The following is an 18,949-nucleotide window of genomic DNA, read 5'->3' as shown; positions in this document are numbered from 1 at the left end:
GCACACACCGTATATAGAATAACCATCAGTGCACACACGTATATAGAATAACCATCAGTGCACACACCGTATATAGAATAACCATCAGTGCACACACCGTGTATAGAATAACCATCAGTGCACACACCGTGTATAGAATAACCATCAGTGCACACACCGTATATAATAACCATCAGTGCGCACACCGTATATAATAACCATCAGTGCGCACACCGTATATAGAATAACCATCAGTGCGCACACCGTATATAGAATAACCATCAGTGCGCACACCGTATATAGAATAACCATCAGTGCGCACACCGTATATAGAATAACCATCAGTGCGCACACCGTATATAGAATAACCATCAGTGCGCACACCGTATATAGAATAACCATCAGCGCACACCGTATATAGAATAACCATCAGCGCACACTATATAGTAAACTATACACTAGTTTATTGTGTGTGAACAGAGACGTATACAGAGGCGTACACTACAGCATGAGCCGGATCCTGGTGACCCCTATGGAGCGGAGACGCCGGCAGGTTCAGGGGCCGGTGAGGGACATTTTTAGATTTCACATTTAGCATCGGAGGCGCCCTCCTCTCTGACCTTTGGGATTGACCTTCCTGTGACCTTCAGAGCTCCATCCCATCAGTCCCCATCTATCCGATCTGGACGCTTCAAGGACACTAAAGATACAAAGTAATAACTTAATCTGTGTAGAATAGATCCTATAGAGGGTTAGATCTATTCTGTAACAGCAAGCAGAGATATTGAGGTGCACTCTGTATTATTCTATTGGTCTTTGGGGTGTACATGATGTCCCCCACCCCTGTGTAGTGAGTGTGCATGGTGATATAATGTAACCCAGTCATCACAGTGCGGTGTAGCAGCAACCAGTATGTGACGCTTCCTGATCATGGGGAATAACATCCAGCGACACCTACTCATCTATTATTTATGGCTCCTGGAATAGACACCGCACAACATCAGATCACAGTATAGTGCAGTGTAACCTTCCAGCAGAATAGTGAGTGCAGCTCTGGAGTATAATACAGGATGTAACTCAGGATCAGTAATGTAATGTATGTACACAGTGACCCCACCAGCAGAATAGTGAGTGCAGCTCTGGAGTATAATACAGGATGTAACTCAGGATCAGTAATGTAATGTATGTACACAGTGACCTCACCAGCAGAATAGTGAGTGCAGCTCTGAGGTATAACACAGGATGTAACTCAGGATCAGTAATGTAATGTATGTACACAGTGACCCCACCAGCAGAATAGTGAGTGCAGCTCTGGAGTATAACGCAGGATGTAACTCAGGATCATTATAAAGCCATACTCTTACACAATTATACAGACGTGACAGTCTCCTATGATGGAAATGACTGGTAACAGGAAGCTTCAGGTCACTGATGATTGTGCAGTCAGATCAATCACCGGAGTGGAATTTACAACCACTTCATACATCCTATATCTCCTATACTTCCTATACATACAGCGCCTCCTTCTCAGGTTTCAGTCTGATACAGCTTTTACTCTATGTATAGATATATAAGTGGTGGGGGGTGTAGTCTATAGATATATAAGTGGTGGAGGGTGTAGTCTATAGATATATAAGTGGTGGGGGGTGTAGTCTATGTATAGATATATAAGTGGTGGGGGGTGCAGTCTATGTATAGATATATAAGTGGTGGGGGGTGTAGTCTATAGATATATAAGTGGTGGGGGGTGTAGTCTATGTATAGATATATAAGTGGTGGGGGGTGTAGTCTATGTATAGATATATAAGTGGTGGGGGGTGCAGTCTATGTTATATAAGTGGTGGGGGGTGCAGTCTATGTATAGATATATAAGTGGTGGGGGGTGTAGTCTATGTATAGATATATAAGTGGTGGGGGGTGTAGTCTATGTATAGATATATAAGTGGTGGGGGGTGTAGTCTATGTATAGATATATAAGTGGTGGGGGGTGTAGTCTATGTATAGATATATAAGTGGTGGGGGGTGTAGTCTATGTATAGATATATAAGTGGTGGGGGGTGTAGTCTATGTATAGATATATAAGTGGTGGGGGGTGTAGTCTATGTATAGATATATAAGTGGTGGGGGGTGTAACCTATGTATAGATATATAAGTGGTGGGGGGTGTAGTCTATAGATATATAAGTGGTGGGGGGTGTAGTCTATGTATAGATATATAAGTGGTGGGGGGTGTAGTCTATGTATAGATATATAAGTGGTGGGGGGTGCAGTCTATGTATAGATATATAAGTGGTGGGGGGTGTAGTCTATGTATAGATATATAAGTGGTGGGGGGTGCAGTCTATGTATAGATATATAAGTGGTGGGGGGTGTAGTCTATGTATAGATATATAAGTGGTGGGGGGTGTAGTCTATGTATAGATATATAAGTGGTGGGGGGTGTAGTCTATGTATAGATATATAAGTGGTGGGGGGTGTAGTCTATGTATAGATATATAAGTGGTGGGGGGTGTAACCTATGTATAGATATATAAGTGGTGGGGGGTGCAGTCTATGTATAGATATATAAGTGGTGGGGGGTGTAGTCTATGTATAGATATATAAGTGGTGGGGGGTGTAGTCTATGTATAGATATATAAGTGGTGGGGGGTGTAGTCTATGTATATATATATAAGTGGTGGGGGGTGTAGTCTATGTATAGATATATAAGTGGTGGGGGGTGTAGTCTATGTATAGATATATAAGTGGTGGGGGGGTGTAGTCTATGTATAGATATATAAGTGGTGGGGGGTGCAGTCTATGTATAGATATATAAGTGGTGGGGGGTGTAGTCTATGTATAGATATATAAGTGGTGGGGGGTGTAGTCTATGTATAGATATATAAGTGGTGGGGGGTGTAGTCTATGTATAGATATATAAGTGGTGGGGGGTGTAACCTATGTATAGATATATAAGTGGTGGGGGGTGCAGTCTATGTATAGATATATAAGTGGTGGGGGGTGTAGTCTATGTATAGATATATAAGTGGTGGGGGTGTAGTCTATGTATAGATATATAAGTGGTGGGGGGTGTAGTCTATGTATAGATATATAAGTGGTGGGGGGGTGTAGTCTATGTATAGATATATAAGTGGTGGGGGGTGCAGTCTATGTATAGATATATAAGTGGTGGGGGGTGTAGTCTATGTATAGATATATAAGTGGTGGGGGGGGTGTAGTCTATGTATAGATATATAAGTGGTGGGGGGTGCAGTCTATGTATAGATATATAAGTGGTGGGGGGTGTAGTCTATGTATAGATATATAAGTGGTGGGGGGTGTAGTCTATGTATAGATATATAAGTGGTGGGGGGTGTAGTCTATGTATAGATATATAAGTGGTGGGGGGTGCAGTCTATGTATAGATATATAAGTGGTGGGGGTGTAGTCTATGTATAGATATATAAGTGGTGGGGGGTGTAGTCTATGTATAGGTATATAAGTGGTGGGGGGTGTAGTCTATGTATAGATATATAAGTGGTGGGGGGTGCAGTCTATGTATAGATATATAAGTGGTGGGGGTGTAGTCTATGTATAGATATATAAGTGGTGGGGGGTGTAGTCTATGTATAGATATATAAGTGGTGGGGGGTGTAGTCTATAGATATATAAGTGGTGGGGGGTGTAGTCTATGTATAGATATATAAGTGGTGGGGGGTGTAGTCTATGTATAGATATATAAGTGGTGGGGGTGTAGTCTATGTATAGATATATAAGTGGTGGGGGGTGTAGTCTATGTATAGGTATATAAGTGGTGGGGGGTGTAGTCTATAGATATATAAGTGGTGGGGGGTGTAGTCTATGTATAGATATATAAGTGGTGGGGGGTGCAGTCTATGTATAGATATATAAGTGGTGGGGGTGTAGTCTATGTATAGATATATAAGTGGTGGGGGTGTAGTCTATGTATAGGTATATAAGTGGTGGGGGGTGTAGTCTATGTATAGATATATAAGTGGTGGGGGGTGCAGTCTATGTATAGATATATAAGTGGTGGGGGGTGCAGTCTATGTATAGATATATAAGTGGTGGGGGTGTAGTCTATAACCAGGGTGTGTGTGTGTATGTATATATATATATCTTAGTGATAGGTCAGATGATGCAACTAGTTACTCTGAACCTGTAAGTGAAGCAGGAAATGAGACGTCCGAGCCCTGGCAGACATTTCTACATTGTCACTTCCTCACTGACAGTGATAACATTCTGAGGATCCTCACTATGTGCTGGATATAGATGTCACTATCAGTATACAGACACCTCTATGAGAATAAAAGGTGACAGGGATCTATGCCTCCATGCTTTAAGTGCATGACAGTGCAGATCTATAAATAGGCTGTAAATTGGCCCCATATTATATCACCGCTCACTGTCAGTGTGTCAGCCTGGATGCACCGCCATACATACACCTACATGCATGCACACACATATACACACCTCCATACATACACACACACACACATACACACACACCTCCATGCACACACATACACATCTCCATACATACATACATGCACACACATACACATCTCCATACATACATACATGCACACACATACACATCTCCATACATACATACATGCACACACATACACATCTCCATACATACATACATGCACACACACACACACATACACACACACCTCCATGCACACACATACACATCTCCATACATACATACATGCACACACATACACATCTCCATACATACATACATGCACACACATACACATCTCCATACATACACACACACACACACATATATATACATACCTCCATACATACACTTACACACACACATATACACACCTCCATACATACACACACATATACACACCTCCATACATATACACACACATATACACCCCTCTGTACATACATACATGCACACACATACACATCTCCATACATACACACACAGACACATATATACATACCTCCATACATACACACACAGACACATATATACATACCTCCATACATACACTTACATACATGCACGCACACACACCTCCATACATACATACACACACACACACACACACACATATATATACACACCTCCATATAAACACACACACCTCCATACATACATACACATACACATCTCCATACATACACCTACATACACACACACACCTCCATACATACACTTACATACATGCACACATACACATATACACCTACCTACATACACACACACACACACCTCCATACATACACCTACTTACATACATACACACACATATATATAAACACCTCCATACAAACACACACACCTCCATACATACATGCACAAACAGATACACACATCCATACATACACTTACATACAGGCACGCAAACACATACACACACCTCCATTCACTTATACAAACACACACAAATACACCTCCATACATGCACACACAAACCCATAAATACATACTCATCCACACATGTATACAGATACATGCACACACGTAGATACCAACATAATAAAGCAGCACATGTTCTGTGGTCTCAGCCGTGATATTTCTATGGAGACAACAGTTATTAGACATCAACATTATATCAATGGAAATGATAAGACTGAAGACACAAAATGCATCCTGTGCATACATGGGGATGGTGAGCGTAGCAAAGGGCAATATGGGGGCCCCTGGTGGTGCCAGTTACCACCATTACACCCCTAACCAGGAGCTGATGCTTGCCCACAGCTCTTACCGGGGGTCAGGAGCCGAGGAACCTAAATAAGGGTCAGGGGGGAAGTGTTTTCAATAGAAACTGAACAGTAGAACAAGATGAAACAGTCGGAGGTTATTGGGGGAAGCAACACAAGAAAATATTACTTTACTGAAAGAGTAGTAGATGCTTGGAACAAACTTCCAGCAGATGTGGATAAAGCAGGGGGGCTCACAATCTCCTGTTTCTATATGGGGTCATATCGCCCCTGTGCAGATTATGGGTGGTCTTGTATCAGCCCATGGTCTGTACACTGCACAGCCAGACGTCACACAACTCCATTACAGTCCCAGGGATCGGCTGCCGTATGATGTAACCCCCATAGAGGTGACTGCAATGCCTGGGCCATGTAACACGGGATGGGCCGGGCCATGTAACACGGGATGGGCCGGGCCATGTAACACGGGATGGGCCGGGCCATGTAACATGGGAAGGGCCGGGAGGGTCTCATTGCAGACTATTGCATCTGTGAAATAGAAAGTATATCACAAACCAAATCATAATTCTAATCTCCTTTTCTATAGCTACAACCTATTCCCCAGCGCTGTACAATCCAACTCCGCTCAGGACTCTATGACAGATACTGAAAACAAGACACAAGAACAGCACAAGAGCTGACAATCCTGCCCTGCATCTGTATACTGAGGGGCCTGTAGGGACTGGACACAGGGGGTGTTGCCGAAGTTCAGTAGAGGGGATATAGTCTTGGGACTATAAATAAGGGTTCTGGGATCTATAATCACTGGGGCCTGGAGCTTATATACAAAAGATCTGGTCTGGGGTCTATATACAGGGGATCTGTACACAGGGGGTCTGGTCTGGTGTCTGTATACAGGGGGTCTGGTGTCTGTATACAGGGGGTCTGGTCTGGAGGTCTGATCTGGGGTCTATATACAGAAGTGCTCCCTGCCCCTCCTCAGCATCCCCTGTGCCCCCTGCCCCTCCTCAGCATCCCCTGTGCCCCTTCTCAGCATCCCGTGCCCCCTGCCCCTTCTCAGCATCCCCTGTGCCCCTCCTCAGCATCCCCTGTGCCCCTCCTCAGCATCCCCTGTGCCCCATGCCCCTCCTCAGCATCCCCTGTGCCCCTTGCCCCTCCTCAGCATCCCCTGTGCCCCCTGCCCCTCCTCAGCATCCCCTGTGCCCCCTGCCCCTCCTCAGCACCCCCTGTGCCCCCTTCCCCTCCTCAGCACCCCCTGTGCCCCCTGCCCCTCCCCAGCATCCCCTGCCCCTCCTCAGCATCCCCTGTGCCCCCTTCCCCTCTTCAGCATCCCCTGTGCCCCCTGCCCCTCCTCAGCATCCCCTGTGCCCCGTGCCCCTCCTCAGCATCCCCTGTGCCCCCTGCCTCTCCTCAGCATCCCCTGTGCTCCCTGTCCCTCCTCAACATCCCCTGTGCCCCCTGCCCCTCCTCAGCATCCCCTGTGCCCCCTGCCCCTCCTCAGCACCCCCTGCCCCTCCTCAGCATCCCCTGTGCCCCCTGCCCCTCCTCAGCATCCCCTGTGCCCCCTGCCCCTCCTCAGCATCCCCTGTGCCCCCTGTCCCTCCTCAGCATCCCCTGTGCCCCCTGTCCCTCCTCAGCATCCCCTGTGCCCCCTGCCCCTTCTCATCATCCTCTGTGCCCCCTGCTCCTCCTCAGCATCCCCTGTGCCCCCTGTCCCTCCCCAGCATCCCCTGTGCCCCCTGTCCCTCCCCAGAATCCCCTGCCCCTCCTCAGCACCCCCTGTGCCCCCTGCCCCTTCTCATCATCCTCTGTGCCCCCTGCCCCTTCTCATCATCCTCTGTGCCCCCTGCTCCTCCTCAGCATCCCCTGTGCCCCCTGTCCCTCCTCAGCATCCCCTGTGCCCCCTGCCCCTCCTCAGCATCCCCTGTGCCCCCTGCCCCTCCTCAGCATCCCCTGTGCCCCATGCCCCTCTTCAGCATCCCCTGTGCCCCCTGCTCCTCCCCAGCATCCCCTGTGCCCCCTGCCCCTCCTCAGCATCCCCTGTGCCCCCTGCCCCTCCTCAGCACCCCCTGTGCCCCCTTCCCCTCCTCAGCATCCCCTGTGCCCCCTGCCCCTTCTCATCATCCCCTGTGCCCCATGCCCCTCTTCAGCATCCCCTGTGCCCCCTGCTCCTCCCCAGCATCCCCTGTGCCCCCTGCCCCTCCTCAGCATCCCCTGTGCCCCATGCCCCTCTTCAGCATCCCCTGTGCCCCCTGCTCCTCCCCAGCATCCCCTGTGCCCCCTGCCCCTCCTCAGCATCCCCTGTGCCCCCTGCCCCTCCTCATCATCCTCTGTGCCCCCTGCCCCTCCTCAGCATCCCCTGTGCCCCCTGCCCCTCCTCAGCATCCCCTGTGTCCCCTGCCCCTCCTCAGCACCCCCTGTGCCCCCTTTCCCTCCCCAGCATCCCCTGCCAGCCTCATCACTGCATCACCTCATCAGATCCCTCCGCAGACCGCAGAACCTGCTCCCAGGCACGTCCGCGAGAGTTATGCAAATGAAGCCGCATCACCGCTGACGTCCGGGACAGCCCGGTATATAAGTGTATCCCTCCGCCGGGGCTCCTGTGCAGAGCGGAGAACAGCAGCAGCGGGGACAGGACACATAGTGCGGGCATCAGGTAAGAGCAGCGGCCCCAGCACCCCGATATCCCCCCGCCTGCATCTATAGTGCCATGGCGTCACCTAGAGCCAATACATGAATGTAGTTACTGCATTATAGCATATATATATAGTGTGTGTGTAATATATGGGGGTGCAATACACTGCACTGGTGGGTGCACCTCTATACACTGCCCTGGTGGGTGCACATCTATACACTGCCCTGGTGGGTGCACCTCTATACACTGCCCTGGTGGGTGCACATCTATACACTGCCCTGGTGGGTGCACATCTATACACTGCCCTGGTGGGTGCCCCTTTATACACTGCCCTGGTGGGTGCCCCTTTATACACTGCCCTGGTGGGTGCCCATCTATACACTGCCCTGGTGGGTGCACCTCTATACACTGCCCTGGTGGGTGCACATCTATACACTGCCCTGGTGGGTGCCCATCTATACACTGACACTGCACTGGTGGGTGCACCTCTATACACTGCCCTGGTGGGTGCACCTCTATACACTGCCCTGGTACATCTATACACTGCGCTGGTGGGTGCCCATCTATACACTGCCCTGGTGGGTGCACATCTATACACTGCCCTGGTACATCTATACACTGCGCTGGTGGGTGCCCATCTATACACTGCCCTGGTGGGTGCACATCTATACACTGCCCTGGTACATCTATACACTGCCCTGGTGGGTGCCCATCTATACACTGCCCTGGTGGGTGCCCCTTTACACACTGCCCTGGTCACCACAGGCCCCAGTATTTATAGCCCAGATAAGTGTCTGATAGAGATATCAGGGCTGCAGGGCTGGTCTCCAGGTTGGCACAGCCCGCTGCCTCCTTGCAGTCAGTGACTCAGTCCTTGGAGGGAGGGGGGGGGGGGGAGGGTGTGGCTGCTGCTCAGTAGAAATAGTTATTTCTCAGAATATTGGGAAATATTATTCCTTCTCTTCTGTATGTGCACCCATAAGTGACAGGTGCAGCGTGTGCCGCCTGTCAGTAACCCGAGGCCTAAGCTTCCCTGAGCAGATTATCAGCCAGCACAATGATTGGTTGTCACCGGGCGTCGTGTCACCCTGCGGTCACATCGTACAGCCTGGAGGTCACATCACTTGACCTGCCATAAACCAGCGCTCTCCAGCTGCTGCAAAGCTACAACTCTCATCATGCCCTGACAGCCCTTGGCGCATCGTGATGAGAATTGTAGCTTTGCAACAGCTGGAGATCGTCAGATTGTCAGGGCATGCTGGGAGTCGTAGTTTTGCAGCATTTCTCAAAAACATCTACAGATATTTCAAAAATTTTAGTAAAATTGAATTTCTTCATCTTTAGAATTGACTGTGCAGATTGTGTAGGATGAAGGGTGGGTGTGCTGCATCCTGACCATGTGATCATGCTGGGGGGATGGGGGGGCATCTATCTCTGTGTCCTTGAATGAGAACCTCCCGCTGTACTGTGGCTGCTGCTGCTGCTGCACACGTTATGTCATGCGTGACGTCTCCACCAGTAGGCGGCCATTGGGATTGGATGGCTAAAAATACTATGGGCCTTAGTGATAGATCTTCTATTTCTTCATGTTATACATCACATTGTGGAGCAGCATGGAGGACGGCGGAAATTTGAAATTTTAGATTTCTGGGAAAACAGACGTCTATTCCTAGAGTTGTGTGTAGTCACAGGAACGCCACATAATGTAGTCCCCGGAGGATGGACGTCCTCGCACTGTGACCTTGGTGCCGGAAGCTCAATGCGATACCATAGAATGAGATGCAGTAGCCATATTGTCTGTCTGTCTGTCTAAATCGGAAGAATACCGCAGCACACGTGGTTATTTCCCCAATCCGCAACGTTTCGCTCTCCACACTAAGAGCTTTTTCAAGCAGTGGTCCGTGTGGAGAGCGAAACGTCGCGGATTGGGGAAATAACCACATTGTGTTGAATTCTATCCCACGAGTGCTGTGGTATTCTTCCGATTTATATCACTGTATACCGGGTGATCGCTGGTATATACCGCTGGGCACCCCACCTACTGCTACACGAGTGCTGCATTCATTCTGAATTCTTATCTATCTATCTCCTATCTATCTATCTCCTATCTATCTATCTCCTATCTATCTATCTCCTATCTATCTATCTATCTATCTATCTATCTATCTATCTATCTATCTATCTCCTATCTATCTATCTATCTATCTATTTCCTATCTATCTATCTCCTATCTATCTATCTCCTATCTATCTATCCATCTCCTATCTATTTCCTATCTATCTATCTCCTATCTATCTATCTCCTATCTATTTCCTATCTATCTATCTCCTATCTATCTATCTCCTATCTATCTATCCATCTCCTATCTATCTCCTATCTATCTATCTATCTATCTATCTATCTATCTATCTATCTATCTATCTCCTATCTATCTATCTCCTATCTATCTCCTATCTATCTATCTATCTATCTATTTCCTATCTATCTATCTATCTATCTCCTATCTATCTATCTATCTCCTATCTATCTATCTATCTCCTATCTATCTATCTCCTATCTATCTCCTATCTATCTATCTATCTATCTATTTCCTATCTATCTATCTATCTATCTCCTATCTATCTATCTATCTCCTATCTATCTATCTATCTATCTATCTATCTATCTATCTCCTATCTATCTATCTATCTCCTATCTATCTATCTATCTATCTATCTATTTCCTATCTATCTCCTATCTATCTATCTATCTATCTATCTATCTCCTATCTATCTATCTCCTATCTATCTATCTCCTATCTATTATCTATCTATCTAAGTAATTCAGCCTCTGGTCAAGGCAAGATCCGCTGGCACCAATCCTACCTGGAGTGCTGCTGAATTATACTCTACATATCTATCTATCTATCTATCTACCATATATCTATCTCCTATCTATCTCCTATCTATCTATCTATCTATCTATCTCCTATCTATCTATCTATCTATCTATCTCCTATCTATCTATCTATCTATCTCCTATCTATCTCCTATCTATCTCCTATCTATCTCCTATCTATCTCCTATCTATCTCCTATCTATCTCCTATCTATCTCCTATCTCCTATCTATCTCCTATCTATCTCCTATCTCCTATCTATCTATCTATCTATCTCCTATCTATCTATCTATCTATCTATCTATCTATCTATCTATCTCCTATCTATCTATCTATCTATCTATCTATCTATCTATCTCCTATCTATCTATCTCCCTTAAATTCTTCATATCCATCATTTCCTTCATAGATGGAAATGAGGAAGATGATGGTTATGAAGGGGATACTGTACATTTCCTCCTCCTCGCTCACATGTTGCGCACTCTCTCATAGCACTCTCTTTTCCCTGATACTTTGCACTCTCTCTGTCATCTCTCCCTTTCTCTCTTATTCTTTCACTCTCTCATCCTCTCATGTCCTACACACTCTTGCTATCTCTCACTTTTCGCACAGCGTCTTTCATATCTTGTGCACGCTCTCTCATCTCTCACACTCTCGCTCTGTCATCTCTCCTAGCTCTCCCTTTCTCTTATTCTTGCACTCTCTTGCTATCTCTCACTTTTCTCTCATCTCTCACACTCTCGTTCTGTGTCTCGTGTCTCCATCACACATTGCGCAGTTCCTTTAATCCACCAGTTGTGGCTCCCGACAGGCGTCACGTCATCCGTCATTCTGGATTATCGGATGTATGCATTATATAATAGCAGCGGTAGAGAACCCCCATCCACACCCCTGTTCACCCACATCCGATAGTGTCCAATCCCACCCTGTATAGAGGAGCGATGGAGCCGTTACCATAGCAACCAACCAGATCCCAGCTTTTGCAGAGGCCTTGTAAAAAAATAAATAAAAAGAAAGCTGGGATCTGATTGGTTGCTATGGTAACGACTCCTTGTAGATTTCCATAGCATTCCATAGACTCCTCCGTCAGAGCTCCATGACTTCCATAGACGCAGTGACTCTGCCTTTAAGCCCCTCGGGACTAATAACGCCACCAAATGGCGTCTATTAGCCGCGTGCTGGATTAGAGGGCTGCGTCCTGCTTGCTGGCTGTGGCGTGTAGAAGCACGTATGGCGGTGTCTCGTATTCCATGTCCTTCCTTCCTGCCGTCACTTGGGTCACATCCAGTTCTGTTGATCGAGGGGGGGGGTTGTGTTATAATGTTTGTTGCTGGGAGCCTGAGGCCTGCGGATACAAAGGACACACACCTAGCAGAGCTGAGTATGTTATTTGGCACAGATCGTGGTATTGCATAGTTTGGCAACAATCTTAGCTCTGCTTCCTTGCTATGCAGATCTGCAAAACTGTGCCAAAAGTTGGGTGACAACCATTGCGGAAGCAGTAATGGCGGCCAGGTTGATGGTCACCCGGCTTTCCCATACTATTCAGCTGCTTTAAGGTGAAAATGCTGAGTCTAGCTGTCCTTATCGGAGCAGAACGGCTGACAGAGGTCACATGACTGGCTCCGTGGTCACATTGCGTCATGGTCTAGATGTTTACGGAATCCTGTATGTTTCAGTTTGTGTATGGGTTATTGTACAACGTGCGGTGCCCCCTATCCCGGCCCCTAAGTCTGCATTGTGTTTATTACAACAGAACAAGATGGCAAGTACCAAGGAGAAGCTGATTCACAATGTGGTGGCCGAGCCAGCCGCCTCCCAAAACAAGGTCACCATTGTCGGTGTTGGCGCGGTCGGCATGGCCTGTGCCATCAGCGTCCTGCAGAAGGTGAGGCGGGTCTTGTTGTGTACGGAGGTTCATGTATGATCCCTGATCATCTTCTTACTCTTCTATTCTTCCTTTATAGGATCTGGCCGATGAGCTCGCCCTGGTTGATGTGATTGAAGACAAACTGAAGGGTGAAATGATGGATTTACAGCATGGCAGCCTCTTCCTGAAGACCCCTAAGATTGTCTCCGGCAAAGGTAAGCCCACCAGCCGGCCAGCTACTGCACAGGGCTTTCCTATGGGAGTCCACTTCCTATACCAGTGACTGTTATGTGACTACCTGTGTAAGCATATGCTAAGCAGCAGCAGCAATTCTTGGTGGTCCTTCAGCCGTGCCATCATGACCGCCCTCCCCTTCCCGAACCATTACCATCTGACTTTATAAAACTAAAAGTTCATCAAAGTTTTATCAGCTTCCTTATATATGACTTGTTCTGCAATTGTGTAGTTTCTAAAGATCTCTGCTTGCTGCCAGTAAAAGGAAACCAATTCAGATTTACCATAATTTATTCAAGTCTATTAGAAAGTTGTAGAAATCCCCTTTAAAGGGGAACTCCGGATAAGAAAAACTTGCTTTATATTTAAAGTACATTGAAAGTTATATAGATGTGTCTATACAATGTATCACTGTATCTGTACGGTTCTGCCACACCGATAGCTGAGAAATCCAGGAAGTGAAAAAAAATGGTCCCTGTGCCAATTCACATTGTCTCCTGCTCCTTCTGCTCTCCCCCCTTAGGAGACAAATCTTACATGTATCTGTCTCACATTGTGTGTGTTTGCTGATGATACAGACAGGGGGCAGGGCGTGATGTCACAGGAGGCGGGGCTATTTCCCCAATCCCCTGACTGATTCACCATCTCTGACCGAACAGATTGTAATTGGTGGGGGCTGTGATGATCACATGAGGGAAAGGATTGCATTCTGGGAAATGCCAAACCAGGAAAGACAGAAACACAAAACAGAGCAACCCCTGTTGCTTCTGCAGAAGTTTCATTATTTTTAACCTCTACCTGGAGTTCCCCTTTAAATTTGATTTGGTGACCACTGAAATATAGCAGCCTAGACCTAAAGGGGTTATTCAGGATTATTGAAAGCCACAGCTACTTTCTTACAAAAACAGCGCCTCCACTGTCCTCAGGTTGTGTGGAGTATTACAATTCAGCTCCACTCACGCCAATGAAACTTAGGTGGAAAATTGCATCCAAACTGAGGACAGGAGAGGTGCTGTTTCTGGAAGTAAGCGGCCATGTTTTCTAAGCTCAGTAAGTTGACCTGCCCTCTGTATGGCATCACTGTCTTCTTTGCTAGGATCTATGGATAAATCTGGTGACAGAATGAGCACCTGACTGTTCTGTTCTTATTGCAGATTACAGCGTCACAGCCAATTCTAAGCTGGTGGTGGTCACAGCCGGAGCCCGTCAGCAGGAAGGAGAGAGCCGTCTGAACCTGGTGCAGCGCAACGTCAACATCTTCAAGTTTATCATTCCCAATATTGTAAAGTACAGTCCTAACTGCATCCTGCTGATTGTCTCCAACCCTGGTGAGTTCTGCAATGCTCTATGTCAGTGGTGGGAAACCTGCAGCTCCTCCAGATGTTACTACAAATCCCATCATGCCTGGACAGCCAGCTGACTTGTATTGTATTCTTCTCCAGTCGATGTCTTGACCTACGTAGCCTGGAAAATCAGCGGCTTCCCCAAGCACCGCGTCATCGGCAGCGGCTGCAACCTGGACTCCGCTCGCTTCCGCTACCTCATGGGAGAGAAGTTGGGCATCCACCCCCTGAGCTGCCACGGTTGGGTCATCGGTGAACACGGAGACTCCAGCGGTGAGTGCGGCCATCCGGATACTCACGTAACCTTAGACTCTGTCTATATATATCTCCTTGTAAAGGTCAGAACGGTAACACAAGTAGGTCAGACGCTGCGGCCTTCACCCTGAAGGGCCCCCAAAGGTCACTGCTGTACTGAATGTCAGATGCCAGCGCTGGGCTCTGCTATATACAGGAACATTCCTCTAATTATGGGAGCTGATAGATGCCAGAGTATCAGTGTTCTGGATTATTGGATGCCCAGGACTGGTGCACTGATCACCGGTCTCCTTTCTCTTCCAGTGCCCGTCTGGAGCGGGGTTAATGTAGCCGGCGTCTCTCTGAAGACTCTGAACCCTGACATGGGAACAGAGAACGATAAGGAGAACTGGAAGGAGGTTCACAAACAGGTGGTTGACAGGTGAGGATTCTGTATAGACAGATATATGTAAGTGCACACTAAAGGTAATCTCTGCTATAATCTGGTTTATTTCATTTACATTCATAAAGTCAACTTAGATACAAAAAGAGAGAACTTTACTAACAGGATGGAACTGAATTTCTCTGTAGTGCCTATGAAGTGATCAAGCTGAAGGGATACACATCCTGGGCCATCGGCCTCTCAGTTGCAGATCTTGCTGAAACCACCCTGAAGAACCTCAGACGTGTTCATCCCATCTCCACAATGGTGAAGGTAAGTGAAATACTGCCCCCAATATACAAGAATATAACTACTATAATACTGCTTCTATATACAGGAATATAACTACTATAATACTGCTCCTATATACAGGAATATAACTGCTATAATACTGCTCCTATATACAGGAATATAACTACTATAATACTGCCCCCTATATACAGGAATATAACTACTATAATACTGCCCCCAATATACAAGAATATAACTACTATAATACTGCTCCCTATATACAGGAATATAACTACTATAATACTGCTCCTATATACAGGGATATAACTACTATAATACGAACTGGAGAGAAAGGAACGGCTGCACATCCCATCTATGGCTGATACTAATGCCGCTAGGCCTATATTAAAAATCAACACCAGAGTGTCTGTATATGAATTGATCAAGCCATATTGCCCCGTGTCCCTACGCTAACTCCACACCGTGTCGGTCAGCGACCGCCAACCCCGCAAAGCGTGCACGTGCAGGGAAAGGAGGCCATGGAACGGCCCCGCAACCCCAATGTCACAGGACCAGACCCAAAAAGCCCCACCAAAACCCAGCCAGCACCACCGGCGGGGAAGGCTGCCCCCAAACGACACAAGTCTGGATATGGTATTACACTTACCATTGCTGCTCTCACAGAATGGGGAAGACATAGGGTCCAGACATGTGAGCACAGACATATCCTGCTAATTTTGGTCATGTGGGTCTTATAAAGGAGTGCTAGCTGTTCAGAGAAGGAGAACTGTAAAACACGAACTGGAGAGAAAGGAACTGTTTTTTCCCATTCTGTCTGCTGCAGCTATGGCGAGCGCAATACCTCATCCAGACTTGTGCTGTTTGGGGGCGACCTTCTCCGCCGGCTGGCGGGGTTCTATATACAATAATATAACTACTATAATACTGCTCCCTATATACAGGAATATAACTACTATAATACTACACCCTATATATAAGAATATAACTACTATAATACTGCCCCTATATACAGGAATATAACTACTATAATACTGCTCCTATATACAGGGATATAACTACTATAATACTGCCCCTATATACAGGAATATAACTACGATAATACTGCTCCTATATACAGGAATATACTACCATAATACTGCTCCTATATACAGGAATATAACTACTATAATACTGCTCCTATATACAGGAATATAACTACTATAATACTGCTCCTATATACAAGAATATAACTACTATAATACTGCCCCTATATACAGGAATATAACTACTATAATACTGCTCCTATATACAGGAATATAACTACTATAATACTGCCCCTATATACAGGAATATAACTACTATAATACTGCTCCTATATACAGGAATATAACTACTATAATACTGCCCCCTATATACAGGAATATAACTACTAGAATACTGCCCCCTATATACAGGAATATAACTACTATAATACTGCTCCTATATACAGGAATATAACTACTATAATACTGCTCCTATATACAGGGATATAACTACTATAATACTGCCCCTATATAAAGAATATAACCACTATATACAATCTATTTTCCAATCTTTTGCAGGGAATGTATGGAGTAAAGGAGGACGTCTTCCTCAGTATCCCCTCTGTTCTGGGTAACCAGGGTATCACAGACGTGGTGAACATGACCCTGAAGCCTGATGAGGAGGAGCGTCTCAGGAAGAGCGCAGACACACTATGGTCTATCCAGAAGGAGCTGCAGTTTTAAGCCGTTCTCTTCCGGTCACGCGTCCCTTGTCTTTTTATTGTGTTTTTACGTTGCACTTTTCAAGTAGGTCAATTCCCTGGTGTTGTATTCATCCGCATCTGTCATGTCGCCAACAGCAACGTACCGCCCACCGGAGCGTAATGCTACAGCGTTATAGTATTGGTGGCACTAAGGGTTAAACTAGCCACCTCTGGGATTAACAAGCCGTCATCTTCAGTGTCTGAGAATCACGTCTGTGTCCATTACAACCATCTTCCAGCCCCAGAGAACAAACAACCCCCATGGTGACATGGAATACAGGCAGCGGCTCTGCACTTAAAGGGCACTACACCTATTTCTAAGTAAAGAAAATAAATATATATATGAACGCCTGTACCTGTACTATATCGTACATAGCTGCCCTCACTCCATTACTGGCTGGGTGTAGTGACCAAGATCCTGATACCATATGGTTGTTTACTGGGCATTCATAGCATTTCACATAAAGAATTATATGTTTCCACCACCAAAGAGAGAATCTATATCCAGAGTCTATATGAGTATATACATCAGTGTCCTGTATGTTGTCCCTTTCCTGTGTTTACACCTGAAAATCTGCCAACTGAGAAACTGAAAGACAACACGGGTTTGGCACTAATAAAAAAATTTAAAAAAATTACGAATATTGAGTTCTGTGTCTTTATGGTTACTGTCCCTTTTAATTACAAAGTTTCACGAAAAGTTAAAGGGGAAAGTCCGGGGGGGCAGGGGAGAAAATAAAAAACAAGACACTAAGCTTACCTGTCCATGTGCCCACATTGTGCCACATGACCAGGCTCTCATACCCTAACAGGTGTCATCTTCTCCTGGGTTCCAGGTACATCATGACCTGGCTGAAACATTAGCAGGTGTGATTTAGCCTGCTCAGCCAGTCAGTGATTGCAGCAGTGTCCCGCCCCCATCACTGACTGGCTGAGTGGGGCACCCGTCACCTGGGTTGTGACATAGCCGGAGGGGAGCTAAGAGGACAGCCGGCAGCGCTTCTCCTTCAATGCCCATCAATCTTAGATACAGTAAATGACCCCCTTTGAAACACCACCCCCATATCATCTAGTAGACCAGGGGAAGGGCAACCTGCCTTCCAGCTGTTACAGAACTACAATTCCCATCATGTCAGGACAGCCAAGGAATGATGGGGATTGTAGAGGAATGAAAGTTCGACCACATATCTGCCACATGGAGAGGATTGTTCTGGACACACAACAGATTGAGGTCCTGACATGCTGTAACAACCCACTCAATATTGTGTCATGATAGGAGTTGTAGTTCTGCAACAGCTGGAGAGCCAAGGTTCCCTACTCCTGGTCTATAGGATTAAAAGGCGTACTTTGCAGAATATTTTCTTTCAAATCAACTGGTGTCAGAAACTTAAATTTAAAATTGACCTTTATTTAAAAATTTCCATTCTTCCAGTACTTACAAACTGCTGTATGTCCTTCAGGAACTTTTTGACACCAGTTGAATTGAAGAAAAAAAAATAAAATGTCTTGCCGGAGTAGCAAGGAAAGCTTGGTCATGTTTCTGAAGCCAATCCATGATCACAGGGGTAAGATTGTGTTTTTAGTCAGGTGATTAATATGTAGTACTCGGATTATACAATGAGT

At 46.2% G+C, this 18,949-nt stretch overlaps 1 protein-coding gene across 2 annotated transcripts in view; it reads left to right on the top strand.

Moving 5' to 3' along the window:
- The window catches only part of LOC138787857 (L-lactate dehydrogenase A chain), a 30,065-nt gene extending 12,483 nt beyond the window's left edge, over window positions 1-17,582 (top strand). The window contains exons 1-8 of one of the 2 annotated variants that reach the window (XM_069965121.1): window positions 8,225-8,331; window positions 12,943-13,074; window positions 13,154-13,271; window positions 14,445-14,618; window positions 14,733-14,906; window positions 15,192-15,309; window positions 15,459-15,582; window positions 17,142-17,582. In XM_069965121.1, coding sequence (XP_069821222.1) covers window positions 12,949-13,074; window positions 13,154-13,271; window positions 14,445-14,618; window positions 14,733-14,906; window positions 15,192-15,309; window positions 15,459-15,582; window positions 17,142-17,306 — 999 coding nt within the window. In that variant the 5' untranslated portion in view covers window positions 8,225-8,331; window positions 12,943-12,948 and the 3' untranslated portion in view covers window positions 17,307-17,582. Of the gene's footprint in view, window positions 1-8,224; window positions 8,332-12,942; window positions 13,075-13,153; window positions 13,272-14,444; window positions 14,619-14,732; window positions 14,907-15,191; window positions 15,310-15,458; window positions 15,583-17,141 lie in introns of those variants that run through there. The other variant, XM_069965122.1, reaches the window with a different exon arrangement.
- Window positions 17,583-18,949: the final 1,367 nt, after the last annotated feature.

This window comes from Dendropsophus ebraccatus, chromosome 4, assembly GCF_027789765.1.
Source record: "Dendropsophus ebraccatus isolate aDenEbr1 chromosome 4, aDenEbr1.pat, whole genome shotgun sequence".
Classification (NCBI taxonomy): Eukaryota; Metazoa; Chordata; class Amphibia; order Anura; family Hylidae; genus Dendropsophus; species Dendropsophus ebraccatus.
Note: the sequence above shows the minus strand (reverse complement) of the source record. Positions and strands in the feature narration are given on the sequence as shown.